Source organism: Bufo bufo, chromosome 5 (genome assembly GCF_905171765.1).
Source record: "Bufo bufo chromosome 5, aBufBuf1.1, whole genome shotgun sequence".
Lineage (NCBI taxonomy): Eukaryota > Metazoa > Chordata > Amphibia > Anura > Bufonidae > Bufo > Bufo bufo.
Genome location: NC_053393.1, coordinates 318,474,291 through 318,497,530, shown reverse-complemented (window position 1 = coordinate 318,497,530; position 23,240 = coordinate 318,474,291). Strand labels below are relative to the sequence as shown.

Below are 23,240 nucleotides of genomic sequence, written 5' to 3'. Positions count from 1 at the left end.
AAACTTTTAGTCTGTACTGTATATCAAAATGGAGGCTGGATCATGATATAGTTATATATCATGATCCAGCTATAGTTATGCCCCACAACCTGTAACAAAAGCCACCCAACTATCAAGCATCATTTATCATACTGGTCTCCTATTATGTGGCAGAAGGACTTTTTCAGCACTCTTAGGCTCCAGGGCCAGGTTACAAACGCAAACTATGCACCCCGTATAGTTATACCCCTGGAAGTAGAATGTACAGGGTGGGCCATTTATATGAATACACCTTAATAAAATAGGAATGGTTGGTGATATTAACTTCCTGTTTGTGGCACATTAGTATATGTGAGGGGGGAAACTTTTCAAGATGGGTGGTGACCATGGCGGCCATTTTGAAGTCGGGCATTTTGAATCCAACTTTTGTTTTTTCAATAGGAAGAGGGTCATGTGACACATCAAACCTATTGAGGATTTCACAAGAAAAACAATGGTGTGCTTGGTTTTAACGTAACTTTATTATTTACAAGTTTCTGACCACTTATAAAATGTGTTTAATGTGCTGCCCATTGTGTTGGATTGTCAATGCAACCCTCTTCTCCCACTCTTCACACTCTGATAGCAACACCGCAGGAGAAATGCTAGCACAGGCTTCCAGTATCCGTAGTTTCAGGTGCTGCACATCTCGTATCTTCACAGCATAGACGATTGCCTTCAGATGATACGAGATGTGCAGCACCTGAAACTATGGATACTGGAAGCCTGTGCTAGCATTTCTCCTGCGGTGTTGCTATCAGTGTGTGAAGAGTGGGAGAAAAGGGTTGCATTGACAATCCAACACAATGGGCAGCACATTGAACACATTTTATAAGTGGTCAGAAACTTGTAAATAACTCATGAAAGAATAAAGTTACGTTAAAACCAAGCACACCATTGTTTTTCTTGTGAAATTCCCAATAAGTTTGATGTATCACATGACCCTCTTCCTATTGAAAAAACAAAAGTTGGATTCAAAATTGCCGACTTCAAAATGGCCGCCATGGTCACCACCCATCTTGAAAAGTTTCCCCCCTCACATATACTAATGTGCCACAAACAGAAAGTTAATATCACCAACCATTCCCATTTTATTAAGGTGTATCCATATAAATGGCCCACCCTGTACATAGATCTAAACAGACAGGTCTCTGATATTCAGTCTTTAGAGACCATCTATATAGATGTGCTCTTATAATTAATTCCCACATTTTTGGAGGTCAGTAATTTGCAGAAGCATGTACTAGGTCTGCTCTGATATTTTATTTTTACATAGGAAAAAAACAAATCCAAAACTACAGAGCCACTATAATAACTTTTTCTAATGTATTCACATTTTGCCATGCAAATAATTAAAAGGGTGAATGCACTATTTTATTTTCTGCCGTTTTTAATTATACAATGGCATTTGTGCTTGTCCCATCAATATTTTTCAGACAAATGCATTTCAGCACTCAGACATTCTGCACTTCTTGTACGGTGGAGCAATCTAATTGAAATTCTCCACAGCCCAGGATGTCAACACAAAAACTAGTTTCAAGAAAATTTTCATCTTTGGGGAAATTTTCTATGAAGAGGTCAGGCTCATGATAGTCTTTTCAGGAAGAGCAAACGTATCTCAGCAGCTGTAGTGCAAATCAACTAACTCAGTCAAGCACTAATTTTACGGCCAACATTCATCCACCGTTCTTTCAAGAAGCGTTGCTGCCACCTATTGGCGCCATTTGGTATGGCAGGTCTAAATTGCAGTAAAAGATTACCTGTTACTTACAGACTACTGCAACGATAAAGTGTAAACTGTTTGTGGACATGAAACTAATCTGTGTGCAGCCTGTCATTACAGAACTGATAATTATTTTTCGAAATGACGTGAAATGTCCTTATGACTATATTGCAGTACTTAAGCATACATCACTTTGAGTTGCTTAATTGGACATAGCACCGAAATTACATTGATTGGGTAGTTTTAGCATCTGGACAATTACCTCTGGCGTTCTCAATGATATAGTTACTGCCATATGGAAGGATATCAATAGCGCTTCTGCAGGACATTTCTACAATTTCGCCCATTTTAAAGACGAACTCTTTAATTTAAAAGTTAAATTAACGTTTCCACCTAATATATCTCGTAAGCAAATTTTTCTGTTATTTTTCTCCTCCAGGCATAATTAGAACAGCTTTAACAAACATGGACCGAGAAGCAAAAGAGTATTACGAAGTGATTATCCAGGCCAAAGACATGGGTGGACAGCTGGGGGGATTAGCTGGAACGACCACGGTTAATATCACTCTCAGTGATGTGAATGACAATCCACCCAGATTTCCTCAAAGTAAGTGCATTGTCATCATCAGCTTGGGTTTCTCAGTCTATCCAGACTGGTTTCTAACTACGAACATCAAGTGCCAAGTTAACACACTGACATAAGGCTTCAGTACCAAGAAGAAACATAAAAGTGCTGTTATATGGTTCATTTCTTCTTTCAAGCCTTCAAATCTGTGATTTATAAAAAAAAAAGTGTTAAAATATTTTATTCTAACAGACTGCAGAGTGCAAGTTCATATGTTACTGAACTGACATCTTTACTGAACTTTTCTTGTCAAAGATCAGTTTGTACAAAATGAACAATAAAAAGACTTTGTTCACATCAGTGTCTTGGTTTCTGTTATAAATGGAAGCCATGACACAGTGCTGAATCCATCAGCATCTGACTGGCCCCATTAAATTACACTGCAATCTCTGTGGTGCCGGTAAAAATACTTTGTCAAATATCTCAAAATTTGCAAGACTCCGAAACAGTCTTGAATACAGTCTAGTAGACAAAATGGAAAAGATGACTTGTGTACTGTAGACAATGTCTTTTTTAAAGGGTTTCTGACAGTAATGTCATTGAAGGCTGTGGTGCTGCACCACTGCAGGAGAAATGAGGAATTTCACAGTTTTAGTTAAAGGGTTTACCACATGGTTATTGTATAAAAAATAAAAGTCAGACATCATATAGTACATGACAAGCTCTTTCTAACAAAGCTAGAACCAGCCCTGTACCTCACATAGATCCAGAGATCTGCCCATTCATTGCTTTGCTAGATTATGTATCAAGCTGGCAGCTCAAGGGGAGTGTCATTTCAACTGCAGCTCAGGGGGCGTGTCTAATCCACTGCAGCTCTCTACCTATCACAGCTCAGGCGGCAGTTAAAAGATCAAACTGAGCATGTGTGACCATCTCAGTGAGCAGAACAAAGAAATAATAAAAAGAACAAACAGCAGGTGGAGCTATACAGATACATTTTATTGAATAACTCACTGGCTTTACAAAAATTTTAATTACATGCAATTACAAAACTATTCAGATCCAGGTGCTGGTTTGAAAACTGTAGAATATTTTTCGTTGGCCCCCATTAAAATGAATATTCTGTCCATAAGATGCATGGATGTGCTAGATCCTCCACAATAAAAGATGACCATGGTAGCCACTATCTACTTTGGCTCCTAGATGAGGACCTTTTTTAATCTGTTTAAACTATAATCTTATTTAAAAAATAAATAAAAAAGAATGCCCCTTTAAATCATGCTCATATACTCATAATTCCACATTGTAATTTACTGCAGCTGACTAGAAATAACATAGTGATCCTTATCAGGGTACTGTCCTAGCGAATGAAGTTTAAGTTCAGCATAAAGGCCCCATTACTCCGCATGATTTCAGGATGACATCTACAGTCAGGTCCATAAATATTGGGACATCGACACAATTCTAACATTTTTGGCTCTATACACCACCACAATGGATTTGAAATAAAACGAACAAGGTGTGCTTTAACTGCAGACTGTCAGCTTTAATTTGAGGGTATTTACATCCAAATCAGGTGAACTGTGTAGGAATTACAACAATTTGCATATGTGCCTCCCACTTGTTAAGGAACCAAAAAGTAATGGGACAATTGGCTTCTCAGCTGTTCCATGGCCAGGTGTGTGTTATTCCCTCATTATCCCAATTATAATGAGCAGATAAAAGGTCCAGAGTTAATTTCAAGTGTGCTATTTGTATTTGGAATCTGTTGCTGTCAACTCGCAAGATGAGTTCAAAGAGCTGTCACTATCAGTGAAGCAAGCCATCATTAGGCTGAAAAAAAACTAAATAAACCCATCAGAGAGATAGCAAAAACATTAGGCGTGACCAAAACAACTGTTTGGAACATTCTTAAAAAGAAGGAACGCACCGATGAGCTCAGCAACACCAAAAGACCCGGAAGACAACGGAAAACAACTGTGGTGGATGACCAAAGAATTCTTTCCCTGGTGAAGAAAACACCCTTCACAACAGTTGGCCAGATCAAGAACACTCTCCAGGAGGTAGGTGTATGTGTGTCAAAGTCAACAATTAAGAGAAGACTTCACCGGAGTGAATACAGAGGGTTCACCACAAGATGTAAACCATTGGTGAGCCTCAAAAACAGGAAGGCCAGATTAGAGTTTGTCAAACGACATCTAAAAAAGCCTTCACGGTTCTGGAACAACATCCTATGGACAGATGAGACCAAGATCAACTTGTAACAGAGTGATGGGGAGAGAAGAGTATGGAGAAGGAAAAGAACTGCTCATGATCCTAAGCATACCACCTCATCAGGGAAGCATGGTGGTGGTAGTGTCATGGCGTGGGCATGTAAGGCTGCCAATGGAACTGGTTCTCTTGTATTTATTGATGAGGTGACTGCTGACAAAAGCAGCAGGATGAATTCTGAAGTGTTTCAGGCAATATTATCTGCTCATATTCAGCCAAATGCTTCAGAACTCATTGGACGGCGCTTTACAGTGCAGATGGACAATGACCCAAAGCATACTGCAAAAGCAACCAAAGAGTTTTTTAAGGGAAAGAAGTGGAATGTTATGCAATGGCCAAGTCAATTACCTGACATGAATCCGATTGAGCATGCATTTCACTTGCTGAAGACAAAACTGAAGAGAAAATGCCCCAAGAACAAGCAGGAACTGAAGACAGTTCCAGTAGAGGCCTGGCAGAGCATCACCAGGGATGAAACCCAGCGTCTGGTGATGTCTATGCGTTCCAGACTTCAGGCTGTAATTGACTGCAAAGGATTTGTAACCAAGTATTAAAAAGTGAAAGTTTGATTTATGATTATTATTCAGTCCCATTACTTTTGGTCCCTTAACAAGTGGGAGGCACATATGCAAACTGTTGTAATTCTTACACCGTTCACCTGATTTGGATGTAAATTCCCTCAAATTAAAGCTGACAGTTTGCAGTTAAAGCACATATTGTTTGTTTCATTTCAGATCCATTGTGGTGGTGTATAGAGCCAAAAATGTTAGAATTGTGTCAATGTCCCAATATTTATGGACCTGACTGTATACGAACGCTTCTTTCCAATATATTGGCCCATATAATCGAGCAGCCTATTAGCCAATAAAGCTGATGGGCATCTTTTATTAGAATGAAAGATGCCAGATTATCGGCAGCACATCTTCCTGTATAATCAGGGATGTGCTGCTGTTAATGAATAGAAGAGAATGAGGGAGGAACAACTGCAGTAGCAAACATTCCTCCCACATTCAATTTGCATCAAGCCAGTAGAAACGACTGCAGATGGATGTGTTATCAATATCATCCTTCAGGTAGTGTAATACCAACCTTATGCATGTGATTGATCAGTATGGGAGTGTTTTCTCCTTGTTCAGTCTGCTACAAGTAAGAATGTTTCGTTCATTTATTTTATTCTTTCTCTCTATCTTATTTCTTTTGTTCTTTCTCTCCCTCTATTATTATCTTTTTCTTTCTTCTGTCTTTCTCCTTTCTTATCTGTCTTTCTCTGCCTCATTCTCCTGCCCTATTTCTTTCTCTCTCTTTCTTTCTTTTTCTTTCTTTCTTTCTTTCCTCACTCTCCCTACTTTTTTTTCACTAACTCTCTAATTTCTACTTTATCTCTCTTCTTTCTTATTCAGAACACTACCAAATGACCGTTTTAGAATCATCACCTGTAAACTCAACTGTTGGAAGAGTTCTAGCAATGGACTTAGATGAAGGAGTAAATGCAGAAATGAAATACACCATTATAGATGGAGATGGACCTGAGATGTTTGATGTTTCAACAGACCCAATATACCAAGTTGGAGTAATCACTGTTAAAAAGGTAAGCCTTAATTTTACATAACAGAACTTCTAAAGCACCAACCGGCATCACCCTGCTCCTGCTAGGTACAGCTACCAGAGTGCTAATAGTTTGGTGCCTGCATAGTTGGTCCATGTCCACTGGCATAATCCTGCTTCTCATCTGTCAGAGTCTTTGCCTGCTCCATGCTAAGTCAGTCTGACCTCCCAGTTCCTAGCTGCAGCCCTATCTGCCCATAGGACATAATCGAATGCCCTCTTTGGCTCTCCAAGGGCCAAGTTGCGTTAGTCTCTAGCCAATGACTGTCTTTCTACTGGTATCCCTATGGGAAGAAGTCCAAGCAAAAGTATTCCTTAGCTTAGTAGCCTCTGTGAAGGTGGGTTACCTTCTGATCTTCTGTGCCTGACTTCTGCCTATTTACTATATTGTACCAGTTCCTCCTCGCCTGACCCCTGCCTGTTTATGAAAACCAACCCTGCACTGCCTGCTCAGACATTTTGGTTAGTTTACTGGATTGAACAAACTTTGTCTGCCTGATCTCAGTGTGTCCACTTACAACTTTGCCTGTCCCCTTGGTGCCACGCACTGGTGACTCATGGCCCGCCTGGATCAGTTGCCACTAAGCAGAGACTACTCCAAGAGGCAGCAGCCTGGTGGTTCCACTGCAACAGAGACCAGATTCCTGAATAGGGTTGAAAAGGTGAAGACCAGGGGGCCGCTTTTACCAGCCTCAGAAGTCAAATCCTTTCAGCAACAGAGTGGGTCCATACCCACTTTACTACCACTTTTATATATAATAAGATTTAGAACCTGTGCTAACTATGTTTTATTCAAGGTCAATCCTACAAACTAGTAAAGATCTGTCCTTTAGGTAATAAGTAATGAGAAAAATGTTCATATTTAGTCAAGCACTTCACCAGCAAGCTGTAAGTACAGACCCATCCCAAGCAGTCGCTAATTCATTTAATAATAATGATCCATCATTCAACAAACTCATCATCATGTTCAAGTTTATGCTGACTTTCTTAAAGGCTTGACAGTTCTTTGGCAATGAAAGCTAATGAAGTAGAGGTCATAAGATAAACTGGAGAAAAGATAGATGAAATTAAAAGAATATGGAATATTTTAACTTAGCTATGGAAGGTGACTGGATGGGCCAGTGTATAATTAGAGAAGATGTCCACTGGATCATCCATGAAATAACATCTTAATGGATACTTAAAATATTCAATTCTGCATCTAGAAACGTTATCATTACAAATGTATATTCTCCAAAATTTCATTTACCCAACCCAATGTGCCGAATGATGGTGGTCTGAAACTGAAGAACTGTGTGGACAGGGTAGTTCAGTATTTTCAATGTGCCACACCCCAGGGCTGATCGCTGTCCTAGGTTTATAGGAATGCCGAGTGGTGTGGCCTTAATAGACTGTGTGTTATGGTGTGTTATGGTGCTCCTACCTTGATACCGTCGCTCCCCAGGGTTAGGCTCTGAAGCAATAAAGGGGAGAGTAAAGGTGGAGGTGGAAAATAAGTCAAGTCCAGACTTTATAAAGTTCGACAGCTTTACTTGAATCTACTTGCATCCATACAAGAAGTGATCTTTCTCTTGGATCCAGCAGGTTTTGGGAAAACTGCCTGACAAACTTGAATATTCTACTTTCTCCTTCTCTGCTGTGCTAAACTCAGCTTTAGTCTGGTAGCTAGACTTTAGGACTGGTCTGGTACCTTTAGAGTGGAGTGCCTTTGGCTGTTGACCCCTCGTAATACTCTGTCTCTTAATCTATAAGGAGTGATGGTGATCTATGAGCTGCTACCCTCTGGAGAGAGGAAGCCTCTCTGCTAGATCTTTACTTATCTGCTTCCAACACTAGAATAGACTAAGAATGACTAAACACTTCATGCAGTCTCCCCTTTGGTAGGAAGCAGAACTTGCCCACTTCTGCCCAACAGGGAGGAGAATGGAATGGTAAGTTCCATTCTATCTAAAGATCTCTCTGCCATATCCGCTGCCACCTGCTGGTGAACCAGGCACATTACATGAACTACAACGAATACCAGTTAAATAGCAATAATAGGAAGGCACAGTGTAAAGGACCTGGAATAAAAGATGACATTATGGTTAGCCTATTGGAGACAGTAGCAGGGTGTAGGAATGGTAGCGCCACTCTGGGGTACTACATATTGGATGGAACTTACCATTAGATTTTTTTTTCTAAATGCACCTTTGTTCACAATACATTACTTTAGTCGAATTATCATGGCTTTATCCAAGGACATATAATTGTGTACATAATAGCATTGTCTGGACTAGATTGCATCTATTTTCACAGCTGAGAGGAGGACTAACTATGTCAAGGTTTGCAATCTATGTATGATAAGAAATATCTTGAAAATAGTGAGGAATTGAAACATAAAGGGGAATATTTATGAAAGCTTGTATAATCCCTATTATGCCTTTAAAAAGTTGCAAATTATGGAGCATGCCATATTTGGGCCATAATTTGTGACTTTTTAAGCTTCTTGGTGCTCACCACTTTCTGAAATGGGAAGAAAAGAGATGGGGCTTAGCAGGGGCTTAGAATCTGGTGTAGCTCAAGTTTCTGGCGCATGGAGGGCCAGAGATGCGACTAATTTATTAAGAGACAAATGCAAAGCAGGCGCATCTTCCTAAATGTCCCCCAAAGTATTTTAGGAAGTTGTATAACATTTTATTTATATATTGATTCGGCTTTATTTGTCAAAAGCTGGCAAACCTCTATAATTACTTGATTCAAAGAACTGGAAACTGGTGCAAAATATAAAAAAAGGTTTATAATACAAAATAGATTACTTTTTAACTTTTAACAAATGTTTAGTTGATATTGATTTGAAGTAAATTCCTACTATTGTATTTACAGCACGCTAAGCATTTGTTTGCTCTTCTGTTCCCTTGCCATCCCTACAAATGAAAATATTAGCTGTAAGCCATACTGTACATGTTAACAGAAAGAGCATCACTACCCTTCCTTCATATAGGGTTAAATAAATTGTACTGTGGTAGAGTTGAGTAAAACCTGGAAGGCGTGAGGTCTTTCCAATTACTACCCCCTCTCCTGTTTGTCAATCAAAACTAAAATACTGAGACTTCAGTACCTCACCCCAACATTTACAATGTGCACTTACATTTAAATGTGATCTACATAGAAACATTCATCTGTAAGTACACTATCACTCAGTATAAAATGTATGGCAACCACATCAAAGCCATAGTAATATAATGTTAGGGTGTGGCCACACGGTCAGGTTTCTGCATGCAGTTTTGGAAGCCAAAACCAGGAGTGAATTAAAAAAAGAGGAGACATTGTATCTGTCCCAGTCAATCCTTTTATGACCCACTCCTGATTTTGGCTTCCAAAACTGCATGCAGAAACCAGACTGTGTGGCCGTACCTTTAGCTATCTATAAAGTATGTCAGTGCAAAGTCTTTTCAAAATAAAATAATGTTGAACTAAAGATTCAAGCACATTATTTCCAAGACTTGTGTCTTATCATTTAATAATAATATTTAAACCATCTTTTTAGCTTTAAAAAAATGAAGTGCAGTTTTTACATTGACCACTAGATGGCAGCACAATAGTTTAGTAGCTAGTTGATAGAGATAGAATAAATATTGAGCCAAGATAGGCAGCTTTTACACTTTTGAGTAGCTGTAGTTGACACATAGTGTAGTGAATATTCAGGGTTACTCTGTCCCTTTATTATGGGAAGCAATCCCAGTAATTACTTCCCTCAGGTAGTAAATAACTAAAGAATAATTAACTATAACTTACGATAATAATTCTTCCTAATGGCATATAGAGTAAAATTTAACTATAGTTTCTTGTAAGAATGGACGGTTAAATTAATCTCTTAGGAAAAAATGTCTGTTTATTGATTGATCATCGCGTCTTTTCCTGGCATTCGGTAGGATCGGTTCTAGAAAATCCAATCTATTTTCTACATTCAACGTATTAGTATTTATGTCCCTAACTGGCACGTGTCACTTTTGCTCATGTTTGTTGATCTACATATTCAGCAAGATGCTAATTGAAAGTGGCAATTTTTTATTTGTATTTTAGCACCTTTTCAATGAATGACAACATCCTCCATATGGTGAATATAAATTTAATACAAATTACACTAACATGCTAACTAGAACCCTGGAGGAAAGGCACTTGTCACAATAGTTTATTTAAAGGTGAATTATTTAAAGCTGCTAAATGAAATGCAACTTTGTGAGCAGCAGCAAAATCTTATTTTACAATAATATTTTATAAATTATAGCCTATATACTGCCCGATTTCTTTTGCCATGGGATGCCAATAGAAGACTCACACCTAATTCCCTAATTCCCACACCTTATTTTCTTTGTGCATGTAAGTGATTAGAAATGTTGCTGTTTCTCATGATTTTAATTAGCCTCTTTCTAGCTTGAATGTAATTTTAATACCGGGCTCCTCATATAGATTATATTTACCCTACTCCCCGGCACCTTCGTCGCTTCTGATCAGCTGCTCCCCTGTCACCAGATGTTTTGATCCGAGCGATGTGGAGATGCATCGGCGGCCGTGCGGGGATCAGGAGCAACGCGGATGCCAGGGAGCCAGATAAATATAATCTAGATGAGGTGCCCAGGCATTGGGGGGGGGGGGGGGGTTATTATAGGTGTTGAATAACCCCTTTAACGTATGCTTATTTTTACATACCTGCTAATATGCATATAAAAAGCTGGCAAATATAGAATATAGCTGGAAAAGTTTTGACATGTCCCTTTTTGGGTCAACCACAGATGGTTCTATTTTATTGTCAACCACAGATGCGTTCATATTTGTGTACTAGTGGTGCAATAACAGGATGCAAATCATTATGTACCAGACACAGATGCTCTTGGGCACACTTGTCCCTTGCTCATGTGCCCATACCAGTACTTGTGCCACAGAGGCTCTCATTACAGTAAAGATTACATGCTTGCAATAAAATAAAGATATTAAAGATGTTACTGGCTGGAACCCTAGGGTCTGAAGATGGCATTTTGTAGTACACAAACATACAGTACTGCATGTATGCATTTTCTTTAAAGGGTTCTCTGAGCTACAGATATTGATGGCTTTTACTCTGGAAGCAGATCTGCTTCCAGCTCCGTATACTGTACATAGTCTTCAACATTGAAATTTTAACAACAAGAAAGAAATGTCATGGAATTATGGAAATCACAAGATCAATAGACATGTTAATTATATGTAATTGATAAAAATATGGAAATAAAATATTCAAAACATCTTGATTTATTCAGTATCAAATATAATCACCACACCCATAAATGCACACACTTTGCACCACTGGTTCCATAACCATATCAATGTAACGCCGAGCTGTTAGTGTACCTGAAATGAACACTACAGGGACCTACTACTACTGCACATTGTGCCACAATGCTATAATCTCGGGAGTGGGACCAGTTTGATATTCCTTGTGAAGGCCTATTTATGGCATTAGCGATGAGGTCTCCATACAAATCTCCGCCTATCATTGTATCCAAGACAAAAGTAGGACTCATCGCCGAAGAAGACAGACCTCCATTCTAGCCTCCATTGTCATCTTCCTGGCACCATGATAGCCTTTGAGAGTGGGGGCATGAGGTCAATAAAACACCTGTAGCTGGACCTCTGGCTCATAGACCAATGTCATGCAAACGCTTTCTTATGGTTTGTGAAGACACTGTTTGCCACCCTAGGCTTAGGATGTGATGTCCAATTTCACTTACAGTGCAGAATGGATCACTACACGACATTCTTCTAATTAGATGATCAGTCTGTGCAGATGTTTGCCTCTGTGCATCTCTTGCTGTCATTCCAGTTCATAACTGTTCTCCCAACCACCAGGACACACAACGTGGTGACATCTCAGCCTACGCACATAGTGATCTGCTGAAGTGATAAGCCAAGGTCTCTCAGTTCAAGGATTCTGTTCCTCTAAGTGTTGATACCTGGCATGTCAGCAAACAGGAGGCATCACACAGTCATCCCACAAAACTTGATCTGATTTTTGAGGTTTTATGTGGCTAAAAAACTTTGCTTTCAATCTGGCTTTTATGCTCCTCTGCCACAAATTGGAGCTAGGTGCTTGAAAATGTGATCATCCGCAGATCTTAGCAACACCTGCTACTTCTTCAATTTGTAAAACCTTACGGCTTGTCCTTTTTGATGTTTCAATTTTAATGCTGAGTAGTGTAGTTTCTGGCACCAGGGCAGCCCAAAACAGCTGATTGGTGCCTGGTGTTGGACCTCTACCAATATGATATTGATGACTTGTCCATAGGATAGTCCATCAATATTTGTAGCCTGTAGAACCACTTTCACTTGGCCCACTGTGTATTGTACACAGTGTACACAACAGTGATGGAAGATGGTAGCAAGGGACCACAGGGAGAGAACTTGTGGAGGAGCCAGATGCCTATCACTGACCTAGAAAATAGATTCAGATTTCAGACCAGGGCCTTCCATATGTGTTACCAGAGATTATCCTTGACATCTTCCAGCAGATGCAAGTTCTGTCTAATTTAGATTTTCTTCATGTTTTGTTTTATTTACTATAAAACAGTCTGCTCTAAGCCTGAAAGCAAAGTCTTGAGTAATGAAAATGTGTAATGCTGTACACGTATTATTTCCTGTAAGTAGTCTTTTCATCCGTGGTGTATCTAAGCAGAGATTCTGTAAATAAATTGTCTCCCGTTTGACTGATTCTATCAATAGTTGCATTTGCACACCACACATTTTTCACACCATTCCACCATAAAAAGCAATAAAAGATAGCATGGATTATTTATAAACCAATAAAGCTCATGTGTTTTTTTAATTGGAGCTTGAAGATCCATAAATGCTAATTATGCTTAGACAAAGCTGTTGTAGATAAGGCAGATGGAGAATTGCTTGTGCATAGAGCAGAAAAGTAAGTAAAGTATTGTGTGTGATAAGACCGTCACTCTACGGATACTAATAAATTGTCCTATATTAGCCAGTAGTAAAAGACCAGACATGCATATTGTTCTTCTAGAACAAGTCAGAAAGTAGCAAACACAGACAGCTTGGAGCAATATATCACATAGGCGGCTTCACACAGAGAATATTTAAAAGAAAATTATGTAAAAATGTTAAAAAACTAGTCCAGTTATAACTAACTCACTTAGAAAGTTAGCTTTTTTCAATTTTTAAACTTCTCTTAGGTGATTTCTTATAAAGATAATTTGATTAATTCAAATACCTTTGTTTACTAGGATTCATAATGTGAAGAATCTAGTGCAAAAGTTTTCTTCAGTAATATCTCAGGAAAAATCAAAAATATCACATTTAAAGATAGATGATGATGTTACAATGTCCTCCTAGTTTATGGTCCATTTGGTGTATGTGCCGGGTCAAGTTTTAGCAAGCTATGGCAAATTATTTATTGTGTCTTACTTACCCAATGGACGCCTAAAGATTGTCTTTTTTCGCATTTGTCAGGTTGGAATAAACTGATATGCCGTTTTTCAATAGAAATGAATATGGTAGTACATTTTGCTATTCGATACAGAGACATTCAGATTTTTTGTTTTTCTTTAACATGGGAGCCCATGGTTGATAGATGCCATTGCATTTCTAGATCTAACTGCTGGGACTCTCACTAGTTATAAGGACAAGGATGCCATATTCCCCGTTTAAATGCACACTTAACTTAATAACTGGAATGGGGCAACTACAGTACCCTGAAAGATTATCAAAATTAGGGTTATTCACGTTAGAAAAAAGACGACTGAGGGGAGATCTAATTACTATGTATAAATATATCAGGGGACAGTACAGAGATCTATCCCATCATCTATTTATCCCCAGGACTGTGACTGTGACGAGGGGACATCCTCTGCGTTTGGAGGAAAGAAGGTTTGTACACAAACATAGAAAAGGGTTCTTTACGGTAAGAGCAGTGAGACTATGGAACTCTCTGCCTGAGGAGGTGGTGATGGTGAGTACAATAAAGGAATTCAAGAGGGGCCTGGATGTATTTCTGGAGTGTAATAATATTACAGGCTATAGCTACTAGAGAGGGGTCGTTGATCCAGGGAGTTATTCTGATTGCCTGATTGGAGTCGGGAAGGAATTTTTTATTTCCCTAAAGTGAGGAAAATTGGCTTCTACCTCACAGGGTTTTTTTTTTGCCTTCCTCTGGATCAACTTGTAGGATGACAGGCCGAACTGGATGGACAAATGTCTTTTTTCGGCCTTATGTACTATGTTACTATGTTACTATGTTACTTATGCTCACTACCACTTCATTCAATGGACAGCACTCACTATCTCTCAGCCCCATAGACTTTGAATGGGGCAGTAGTGCACAAGCATGACCACCACTTTCTTAAATCAGGGGATACAGAACTCTCGTACTCATCATCGGTGAAAGTCTTGGAAAATCTAAGTTAATATAAATGGGTACTGTACACACCACCAGAGAGTGGTCTGTGTATCCCACCCACCAAAGAATCTTAAAACATGATAGGGAATGTCAGCCATGTCATAGTCTCCTCCCGGAGACCCATTTACAGACACTTTTTTTCGGAGTTCTTGCCCCTCATCAGTATAGAGAATGCCAGCTGAGACTCTTTGATGCACTGTAGCTCTCAGCTGGCATGCAGTATGCTTTCTTATCAGAAAATGTATTTATTTTCATAATGAGCATTTCGAATAACATAAGTAAACTAGGTTGATAACACAGTGTAAAATAAGGAATACATCTTAGCAAAAAGTGATGCATAGCATAGAAGGTTATATTAATGAATGTCCATTTTAGTTTAAGCTTTGCTGTAAAGTTGATTTTTCTGTAGAATATTTAATTCTATGAAAATATTTTCTTCCTAGCCATTGGACTTTGAAAGCAAAAAAAGCTACATCCTGAAAATTGAAGGTTCAAACCCACACATTGAAGTACGTTTTTTCTAACCTGGGTCCATTTCGCGACACCACAACCCTGCACATTAGTGTTGAAGATGTGGATGAGCCTCCTGTGTTTGAATCTAGTCATTATTTTGTGGAAGTCTCAGAAAATGTAGATATTGGTACAACAATACAGATTGTTTCTGCCAGGGATCCAGACGCAACTAATAACTCAGTCAGGTAAGTAACTATGAACATGAAGACCACAGATTATAGTGAAGTTAACAGGGATGTAAAACATACCTCCAATGATCCACAATAGCAACCTCTACAGATACTTATGAATGCTTTTAATCTGGAAGTAAAAATAGAGCTCCAGTCTGCACCAGGGTCATCAGGTCAACATCAGCTCTGTTGGAATGATACCAGGGCATACTACTGCTGCACTCTGCGTTTAAAGTGATTAGTCCATGATTAATATAAAAAATTAAAATTAGACATCACATAGTGCTTAGGGGGTTGTCCGTGCTTTTACTATTGATGACCTATCCTCAGGATAGGTCATCAATATCAGATCGGTGGGGTCCGGCACCCCAGCCGATTACAGCGCAGTGTGGACGCGCCGTCTCCCTCTTCTCTTCCTGCTCACCGCGGCTGTCTATGGTCTTTGCCATAGGCAGCAGCAGACAGGAAGAGAGACAGCACGTGCACACTGTGGGCGCTGTCTCCTCATACAATTGATCGCCGGAGGTGCCGGGTGTCAGACCCTGCCCATCTGATATTGATGACCAATCCTGAGTAAGGGTCATCATTAGTAAAAGCTAGAACCAGTCCTATACTTCACATGGATCCGGAAATCCTAAACTATTGCTCAAATTGATCTGTTAGATTTATTTCAAGCTGGCATCTCAGGGGTGTGTCTGTTCTCAGCAGTGTTTCCTTATTGCAGCAGTTCTCTCCCTGTAACTGTCACAACTAATAACAATATATAGGACAGGGAGCAGTTGCAGGATAGAACTGAGCATGTGCGACCACCTTAGCAAGGTGTACAGAGAAATACAGAGAAGAACAAACAGCAGGTGGCACTATACAGGTAGATTTTATTGAAGAATGCTATACAACATTTTTAATTAGATGCAATTACAAAATACTCAGATCCTGGTGCTGCTTTGAAAAATGTGGAATATCTTTCATGGTACAACACATTTCTTTGCTCCGGGAATGCCCCTATACATTGAGTTTTTATTCTTTGCATACAAGGTATCTCTGTAATTGTAGTGGCCATACTGCGTTAAAAACATGCTGTGGAAAAACAAAAATGCAAAAATGCCTCAAACGTGACAGAATTGCTGCTGGTGCCTCTATTTGTGTATAGTATACTGGGAGGGCGAAAAAAGATGAGACATAAGGAGGGCCATTGTGACTCTACCTCCCAGGGGCCAACATAAACCTGGAGTTGGCCCTGGGCTGTATACAGGTCAGTATACAAGCCTTTATAATCTGATTGCTATGGGAGTGATATACCGCTAAAATACTGCGCCTTAAATAACTTGCTGCAAGCAACCAGGCTCCCTCACACCCAGCAACGTGAGAGTGCCTGTATAGAGGTGTTATTTGGCCAACATATAACATTGCTACCATACTGAATGGGAATTATAAATATGCATTGTATGGTACTGCATAGACATTATGACAGTACTCTTTGGGAGGAGGCAACAGAGGGTACCAGCATGGCATTATCCAGCAAAGGCCAGCCCTGACTGTATGTGAGTGCCTATAGCATGTATCATTTTACCTTACATTCTCCGCTCCCCCCACCGGATCTCTGTAGTCATGCAAACTTACCTGCTCCCTTCTGCTTGGTTGTGGCTCCTTTAGTCCCCCGCTCTTTTCATCATGATCTGGTTCCCGCATGTAAACTTTCAGCATGGAAGGGTTCAAGTGTGCTTCTGCAGCAGTGGCATGTCCCCCAAGCAGCACATCACTCACTTGCCATTTGGGGGGCCATCTGTTCCAGAAGTTTACATTTGTTGACCAGAGAAAGGGCAAAAAATTTTGTGAACTGAAGGATCCGGAACCAAGAGGTGGGTAACAGGTAACCTTGACTCCACAGGTTTGTTGGGGGGAAATTAAAAAAAAAGTATAAAAAAGTGAAATAACCCTTTAAATTATGAAAAAAAGTTTCACCTAATTTGCACAGAAAAGTGTATTAAACTCAACAGCAAATTACAATTTTAGAACAAAACTTTTAGATAATATAAAAGGCTTTCCTGTGGTCTGCATATGAAGAATAATGTAAGTTCAGAGTCTGGTTATTAATTGAGAAAATGGAGAATTCAGAACAAAGGTATAGCCTGTGAAGCTTAGCATTAGTGATTAATATGGCACAATGATCATAATCTTTAATGCTGACCTGACCTTCAATGTCAAGAAAATGAGAAAATGTTGAAAGAACTTGCAAGACATTTCTAACAAATCAAACCCTGTAATTCATTCTAGATGGGTTTTGAAGTAACTGAGGCTGGTTAATGGAGAATTAAGGAGGATTTTGCCACATACAAGGTGGCAGGATGGATGGCTTATTTCTCCTGTAATGTGCTCTTGTCACCAGCAATCTGTACTATTGTAGGATGCACACAGAAAAAAATTGAGATATTAATCTGTACCCTTAGAACATATGCAGAACCATATACAGCAGGTTAAGTGGCAGTGCTCCACATTCAGCTGTTTGGTGTTCCATATGGTGCACTAAATCAAACATGGCATGACAGTAAAATAAAAAATCTATATGCCTCCACAAAAGTCTGTAAGTGCCCAATGACATGGCCTTGCTCTTAAAGAGGACCTTTCATGGGTCCAGACATTATGAAATAACTATTAGGATATGTATGGCATAGTGCACTGATGTAATATTGCTTACTATTTTTTTCTGGGCGCCGCTCCGTTCGCCCGCTGTGCCCCCTTGCAGTTTTCCCGGCTGGTATGCTGATGAATAGCATCTGTACAGGGAGGAGGAGACGGCCATGTTTCTCAATAGGGAGAGAAAACAGCTCACCTTCTCCCTGGCTATGACGCTCTCCTTGTGCCTAGACCGTGCTACAGCCAGGGAGAAGGAGACGCCTATTGAGAAACATGGCCGTCTCCTCCTCCCTGTACAGATGCTATTCATTAGCATACCAGCCGAGAAAACTGCAGGGGCACAGCAGGCGAACGGAGCGGCACCCAGAAAAAATAGTAAGTAATATTACATCAGTGCACTATGCCCTACATATCCTGGTAGTTATTTCATAATGTCTGGACCCATGAAAGGTCCTCTTTAAGGAAGCTGAAAACAAGGCTGCAACATAAACCATTTCAAACCCTTCTGGCTGAGAGGCCTCACTTAGGAGCAGGACCATGAATATGACACTTGCTTCATTTTGTCCCTAGTCTATTTTATTGAGTCTCTAATTTTAAAGGGTTGCCTTTCAACATAAATGTCCTTTGGTTTGCAAATATAAATGAATAAAACTTTCCAATATACTTTAATTTGGAAAACTGTACAAGATGGTTCAATCTCAGACCCTGTCATGTGGTTACAGCTTCTGCTGTGACATCAGTGACGTTCCGATACAGATAGAGGCTTCCTCCTCCCCTCTGTGTGTCGTCATGCTGAAGAAGATGGCTGCATGGGCCAGTTCATTAGCTAAGCCAGCCCCCCTTCTCTATGTTTAAATCATCCAAGATGGAGACGGAGGCTGGCTTACCTAATATACTGAGCCATACAGCCATCCCCTTCATCATGATGCTGACACACAGAGGGGGTAGAAATCTGTTCTTATGTGGGTTTCCTCCAGGTACTCCAGTTTCCTCCTGATACAAAGACATACTGATAGGAAACTTAGATTGTGCACTCTATTGGGGATAGCAAGTAATGATAATGTCTGTAAAGTGCTGCGGATTATGTCAGCACTATATAATTGAGATCATAATTAAAGAAAGAAAAATAATGATTACAGCAGTTGGTAACGTTTGGCAGAACAACATAATTCAGCATATAAAATGCCTGATCTCTATTGAAAATCAGCCCCCTACTTCAGGTCATAGGAACATGTCAAATATTGTATGCTAAAGGGAAATTAAAATATATTGTTAACAAGGCACACAACATTGGGCTAGGTCAGCTGAATCTAATGATACCCTTCACTTAGATTCACAGTAGTTTTTTCTGGAGAAAAAGTACTTTTAGTCCATATACAAATAAACAGTTAAGTGAACCCAGTGTGGGCCCAAGCCACTCTGTGCACCCTTGCTCCTCCTGATTCCTCTGTCAGTTCCTCCCTCTCTTTCTTGATTGCCAGGACCAGGTTCCTGCATAGTCATCTCGCCTGAGCCTGTCAATCCAGAAATTGGAGGGAATGGCTGGCAGAGGAAGCTGTAGGAGCAAGGGTTCACAGAATGGTTTGGGCCCACCCCTTGGTGCACTTAGCATCTCATTTGCACTATTATTTGCATATACAGATCACTAAACTGTAAGGCACTAATACATTTAGATGATGTAGCCCTACAAGGTGTTGTACCTGGTTTTGTGGTTTGGAGCATATAATATTGATATGCCAGGCAACTGTATGGAATTGTCATTCATTTTAAGGGCAATTAGGACTGCTAAGGAGACATTTTTATAATTTTTTAGAGCAATTTTTGCCTTTTTACTTGCACGGTATTCTATTGACAGGAACAGTGATCCTGGAAGATATTTCTATGTTGATATTACCACAGGAGCACTGATGACAGCAAGGCCTTTAGATAGGGAAGACGTCGCTTGGCATAATCTCACACTCTTAGCAATGGAGATGAGTAAGTAACATTTTCACATACTGTTAATATCTTCTTTTTTTTATTATTTTTTATGAAGCAGAACATTGCACACCTAGCACCTTCTGCAGCCTTTTCTATGTCCTGTGTCTCTTTGGATATATTCACATTTGCATTGGAGACTCCAGAGCAGACTCATAGCACTGTATACAGGTGCATCTAGTAAATTAGAATATCATTGAAAAGTTAATTTATTTCAGTAATTCTGTTCAAAAATGTAAATCCATACTGATTCATTACACACAGAGTGATCTATTTCAAGCATTTATTTATTTTAATTTTGATCTTTATGGCTTACAGCTAATGAAAACCCAAAACCCACCATCTTCCAGGTCTGCCTATACCCCTTATTTCCTTAGTGAAAGCTTTTTGCCTTTGACTTCAATGAGGAAATATTTTTTTTCAAAGATTCATTGAATATTTTTAAGCATGATATAAAGTACAAATAAAAATAATTAGTACTGAGTATATACTGCATTATCAAAAATATAAAAATGTGCTACTTTCTTTAACCCTTCAGATAACGCCGCACAGGTTGGAAGTGTTCCTGTCACCATAAAAATCCTCGATGTTAATGACAATTCTCCAGTCTTCACCAAATTTTTTGAGACATTCATGTGTGAAAATGCAAAGGCTGGACAGGTACGATAACTAAACAAAAGTATGAAAAGTCCAGCTAAGTTTTATATTCATATTAAATGTTTCGTCTTATACAAAAAAAAAAAAAAAAAGCAGTAAGGGAAGCAGGAGATCTCGTTGAAGGGGTTGTCAGTTTTTAAAAGAATCCCCTAATTTTTTTTCTTCAAGATCCATCAGAGAAGAGAAAAAAAAAAGATTGGCAAAAAACAGATCCCTTTGTATCAATTGTCATCCGTTTGAGCTATTCTCGTTTGAGATCAGTTTTTTTAGACGGAAATAAAAAAGTCCTTCATGCAGTCATTTTTTTTCCATCTAAAAAAAAGGGATCTTAGATGGAAATGACACAAACGGATGACAAATGATGCAACAGGATCCGTTTTTTTTTCCAGGATCCTGTAAAAAAAAACTAATCCTATACAATTCTATGCATAACTGATGCAACAGGATTTTATATATTTTTTTCACCTCTTTTGATGGATCAGAAGAACGGAAAGCTAAACGGTGTGATGTGAACTCGCCTTTAGAATTACTGTAGCTGAAGGATTCCAGCCACCCACATTTTCAATTCCAATTGTAATAATATTAAATGCTATAGCTACTAGAGAGGGGTCATTGATCCAGGGAGTTATTCTGATTGCCTGATTGGAGTCGGGAAGAAATTTATTTTATTCCCCTAAAGTGGGGAAAATTGGCTTCTACCTCACAGGGTTTTTTTTTTTGCCTTCCTCTGGATCAACTTGCAGGATGACAGGCCGAACTGGATGGACAGATGTCTTTTTTCGGCCTTATGTACTATGTTACTAATTAATCTCCATTTCCAACAAATGAAGCATAAGGCCCTAATGGCCTGCCAGATTTTGGCAGAACGACACTGATTAATGTGTTTATCGCTATTTACATTCGTTTATTAACAAGCCGATGCAGAGTGAATAGGGGATGTTTCGCGTTACACAAATCGTTCCCTTCTATTCGGGTCCTGTTGATTATCAGCAGCACCTCCCTGGTTACAGCGGAGATGATTATCAGATGACAAGCAAGCATTTGATCATTTATCGGCTGATTGGTGGCACAATTATACAAATCTATTATTGGGAACCAACATTCTATGAATGCTTGTTCTCTATATAGGCACAAAAATTGCTCAGTTTCATAGGACCGTTACACAATGACCTGTGTAAAACTAAATGCAAGTAAGCCACGTAATCTATGGATCCTCTTATTACTCACCACTCTGGCTTATTGGTGGAGGTTGCGAATGGGGATAGGCTCACTTACAAGGTGTTTAGACAACCAATAGGGCCTGCATGCAGTAAAGATTACGATGGTTGCTACTAACCTAAGTGGCCTACAGGAGACAATGTGAACACATCCATGGCACTTCCGCAGAAAGGAATCATGAGGCTACATAAGAAAGGCTTTTATTTTGCATATTGCATTGCACTTTTATAGGTGGCCTCAACAACAGGACGGTATATTGTAGTGTAGATGTTCTTAGCCAAATGCTTATATAGGACTTTGGGATGCCTCTCAGCAAGGGCAGTGCCACCCACTCCATGTTTCTCTTGGAGCATCTTATAGTTGTCCTAGAAAGAGATTTTCTGTATTATCTTTTTCATGTCTATCAAAAAAACCATCTAAATATTGTATCAGGTAAAAAAAAGATTACTCATTTGAATAATAATTTTAATGAGACACAGAGATTGTCAGCTTACCTAAGCGTGCACAAAATTCCAAGTCTCCTGAAGCAACAAGTGCAGATAAGATCTAGCACAATTCTCCCAGTAGAAACTCATGTTCCACACAGCAGAAACGAATATACAGGTCAGAGCATGCACACACTGACCTGAACGTTATGAATAAGGACTAGTGTTGTCTGAAATGTGTTGACTGAGTTTCCCCTTCGTGTTCAGGCTTTGATCTGTTTAACTTCTTAACTGGGAGAATTGTGCAGGATATTAGCTATACATCTCGCTGTCAGTACTATATTACAATATACAGAAAAATAAATGTAGAAATAAAAACATAAATGTGTAAGTCTTTGTATATATGAAATCCTGCTCCAGGTGATATAATCTTATGTATCATAGGGCTCAGGTTCTCTTCCTCTGTCATACATAGTCTACTCTCAAATAGGGAAGCCTGTTTAAAGAGAACGTGTCATCCGCTTCTAGCCTGGATGCAAGATGAAATACAGGGAGTGCATAATTATTAGGCAAGTTGTATTTTTGAGGATTAATTTTATTATTGAACAACAACCATGTTCTCAATGAACCCAAAAAACTCATTAATATCAAAGCTGAATATTTTTGGAAGTAGTTTTTAGTTTGTTTTTACTTTTAGCTATTTTAGGGGGATATCTGTGTGTGCAGGTGACTATTACTGTGCATAATTATTAGGCAACTTAACAAAAAACAAATATATACCCATTTCAATTATTTATTTTTACCAGTGAAACCAATATAACATCTCAACATTCACAAATATACATTTCTGACATTCAAAAACAAAACAAAAACAAATCAGTGACCAATATAGCCACCTTTCTTTGCAAGGACACTCAAAAGCCTGCCAACCATAGATTCTGTCAGTGTTTTGATCTGTTCACCATCAACATTGCGTGCAGCAGCAACCACAGCCTCCCAGACACTGTTCAGAGAGGTGTACTGTTTTCCCTCCTTG

At 39.2% G+C, this 23,240-nt stretch overlaps 1 protein-coding gene across 1 annotated transcript in view; it reads left to right on the top strand.

The window, feature by feature from the left end:
* The window catches only part of LOC121002505 (cadherin-20-like), an 87,432-nt gene that overhangs the window by 51,775 nt on the left and 12,417 nt on the right, over nucleotides 1-23,240 (top strand). The window contains 6 exon segments of the mRNA XM_040433957.1: nucleotides 2,181-2,348; nucleotides 5,978-6,165; nucleotides 15,054-15,125; nucleotides 15,127-15,308; nucleotides 19,783-19,904; nucleotides 20,443-20,564. Coding sequence (XP_040289891.1) covers nucleotides 2,181-2,348; nucleotides 5,978-6,165; nucleotides 15,054-15,125; nucleotides 15,127-15,308; nucleotides 19,783-19,904; nucleotides 20,443-20,564 — 854 coding nt within the window.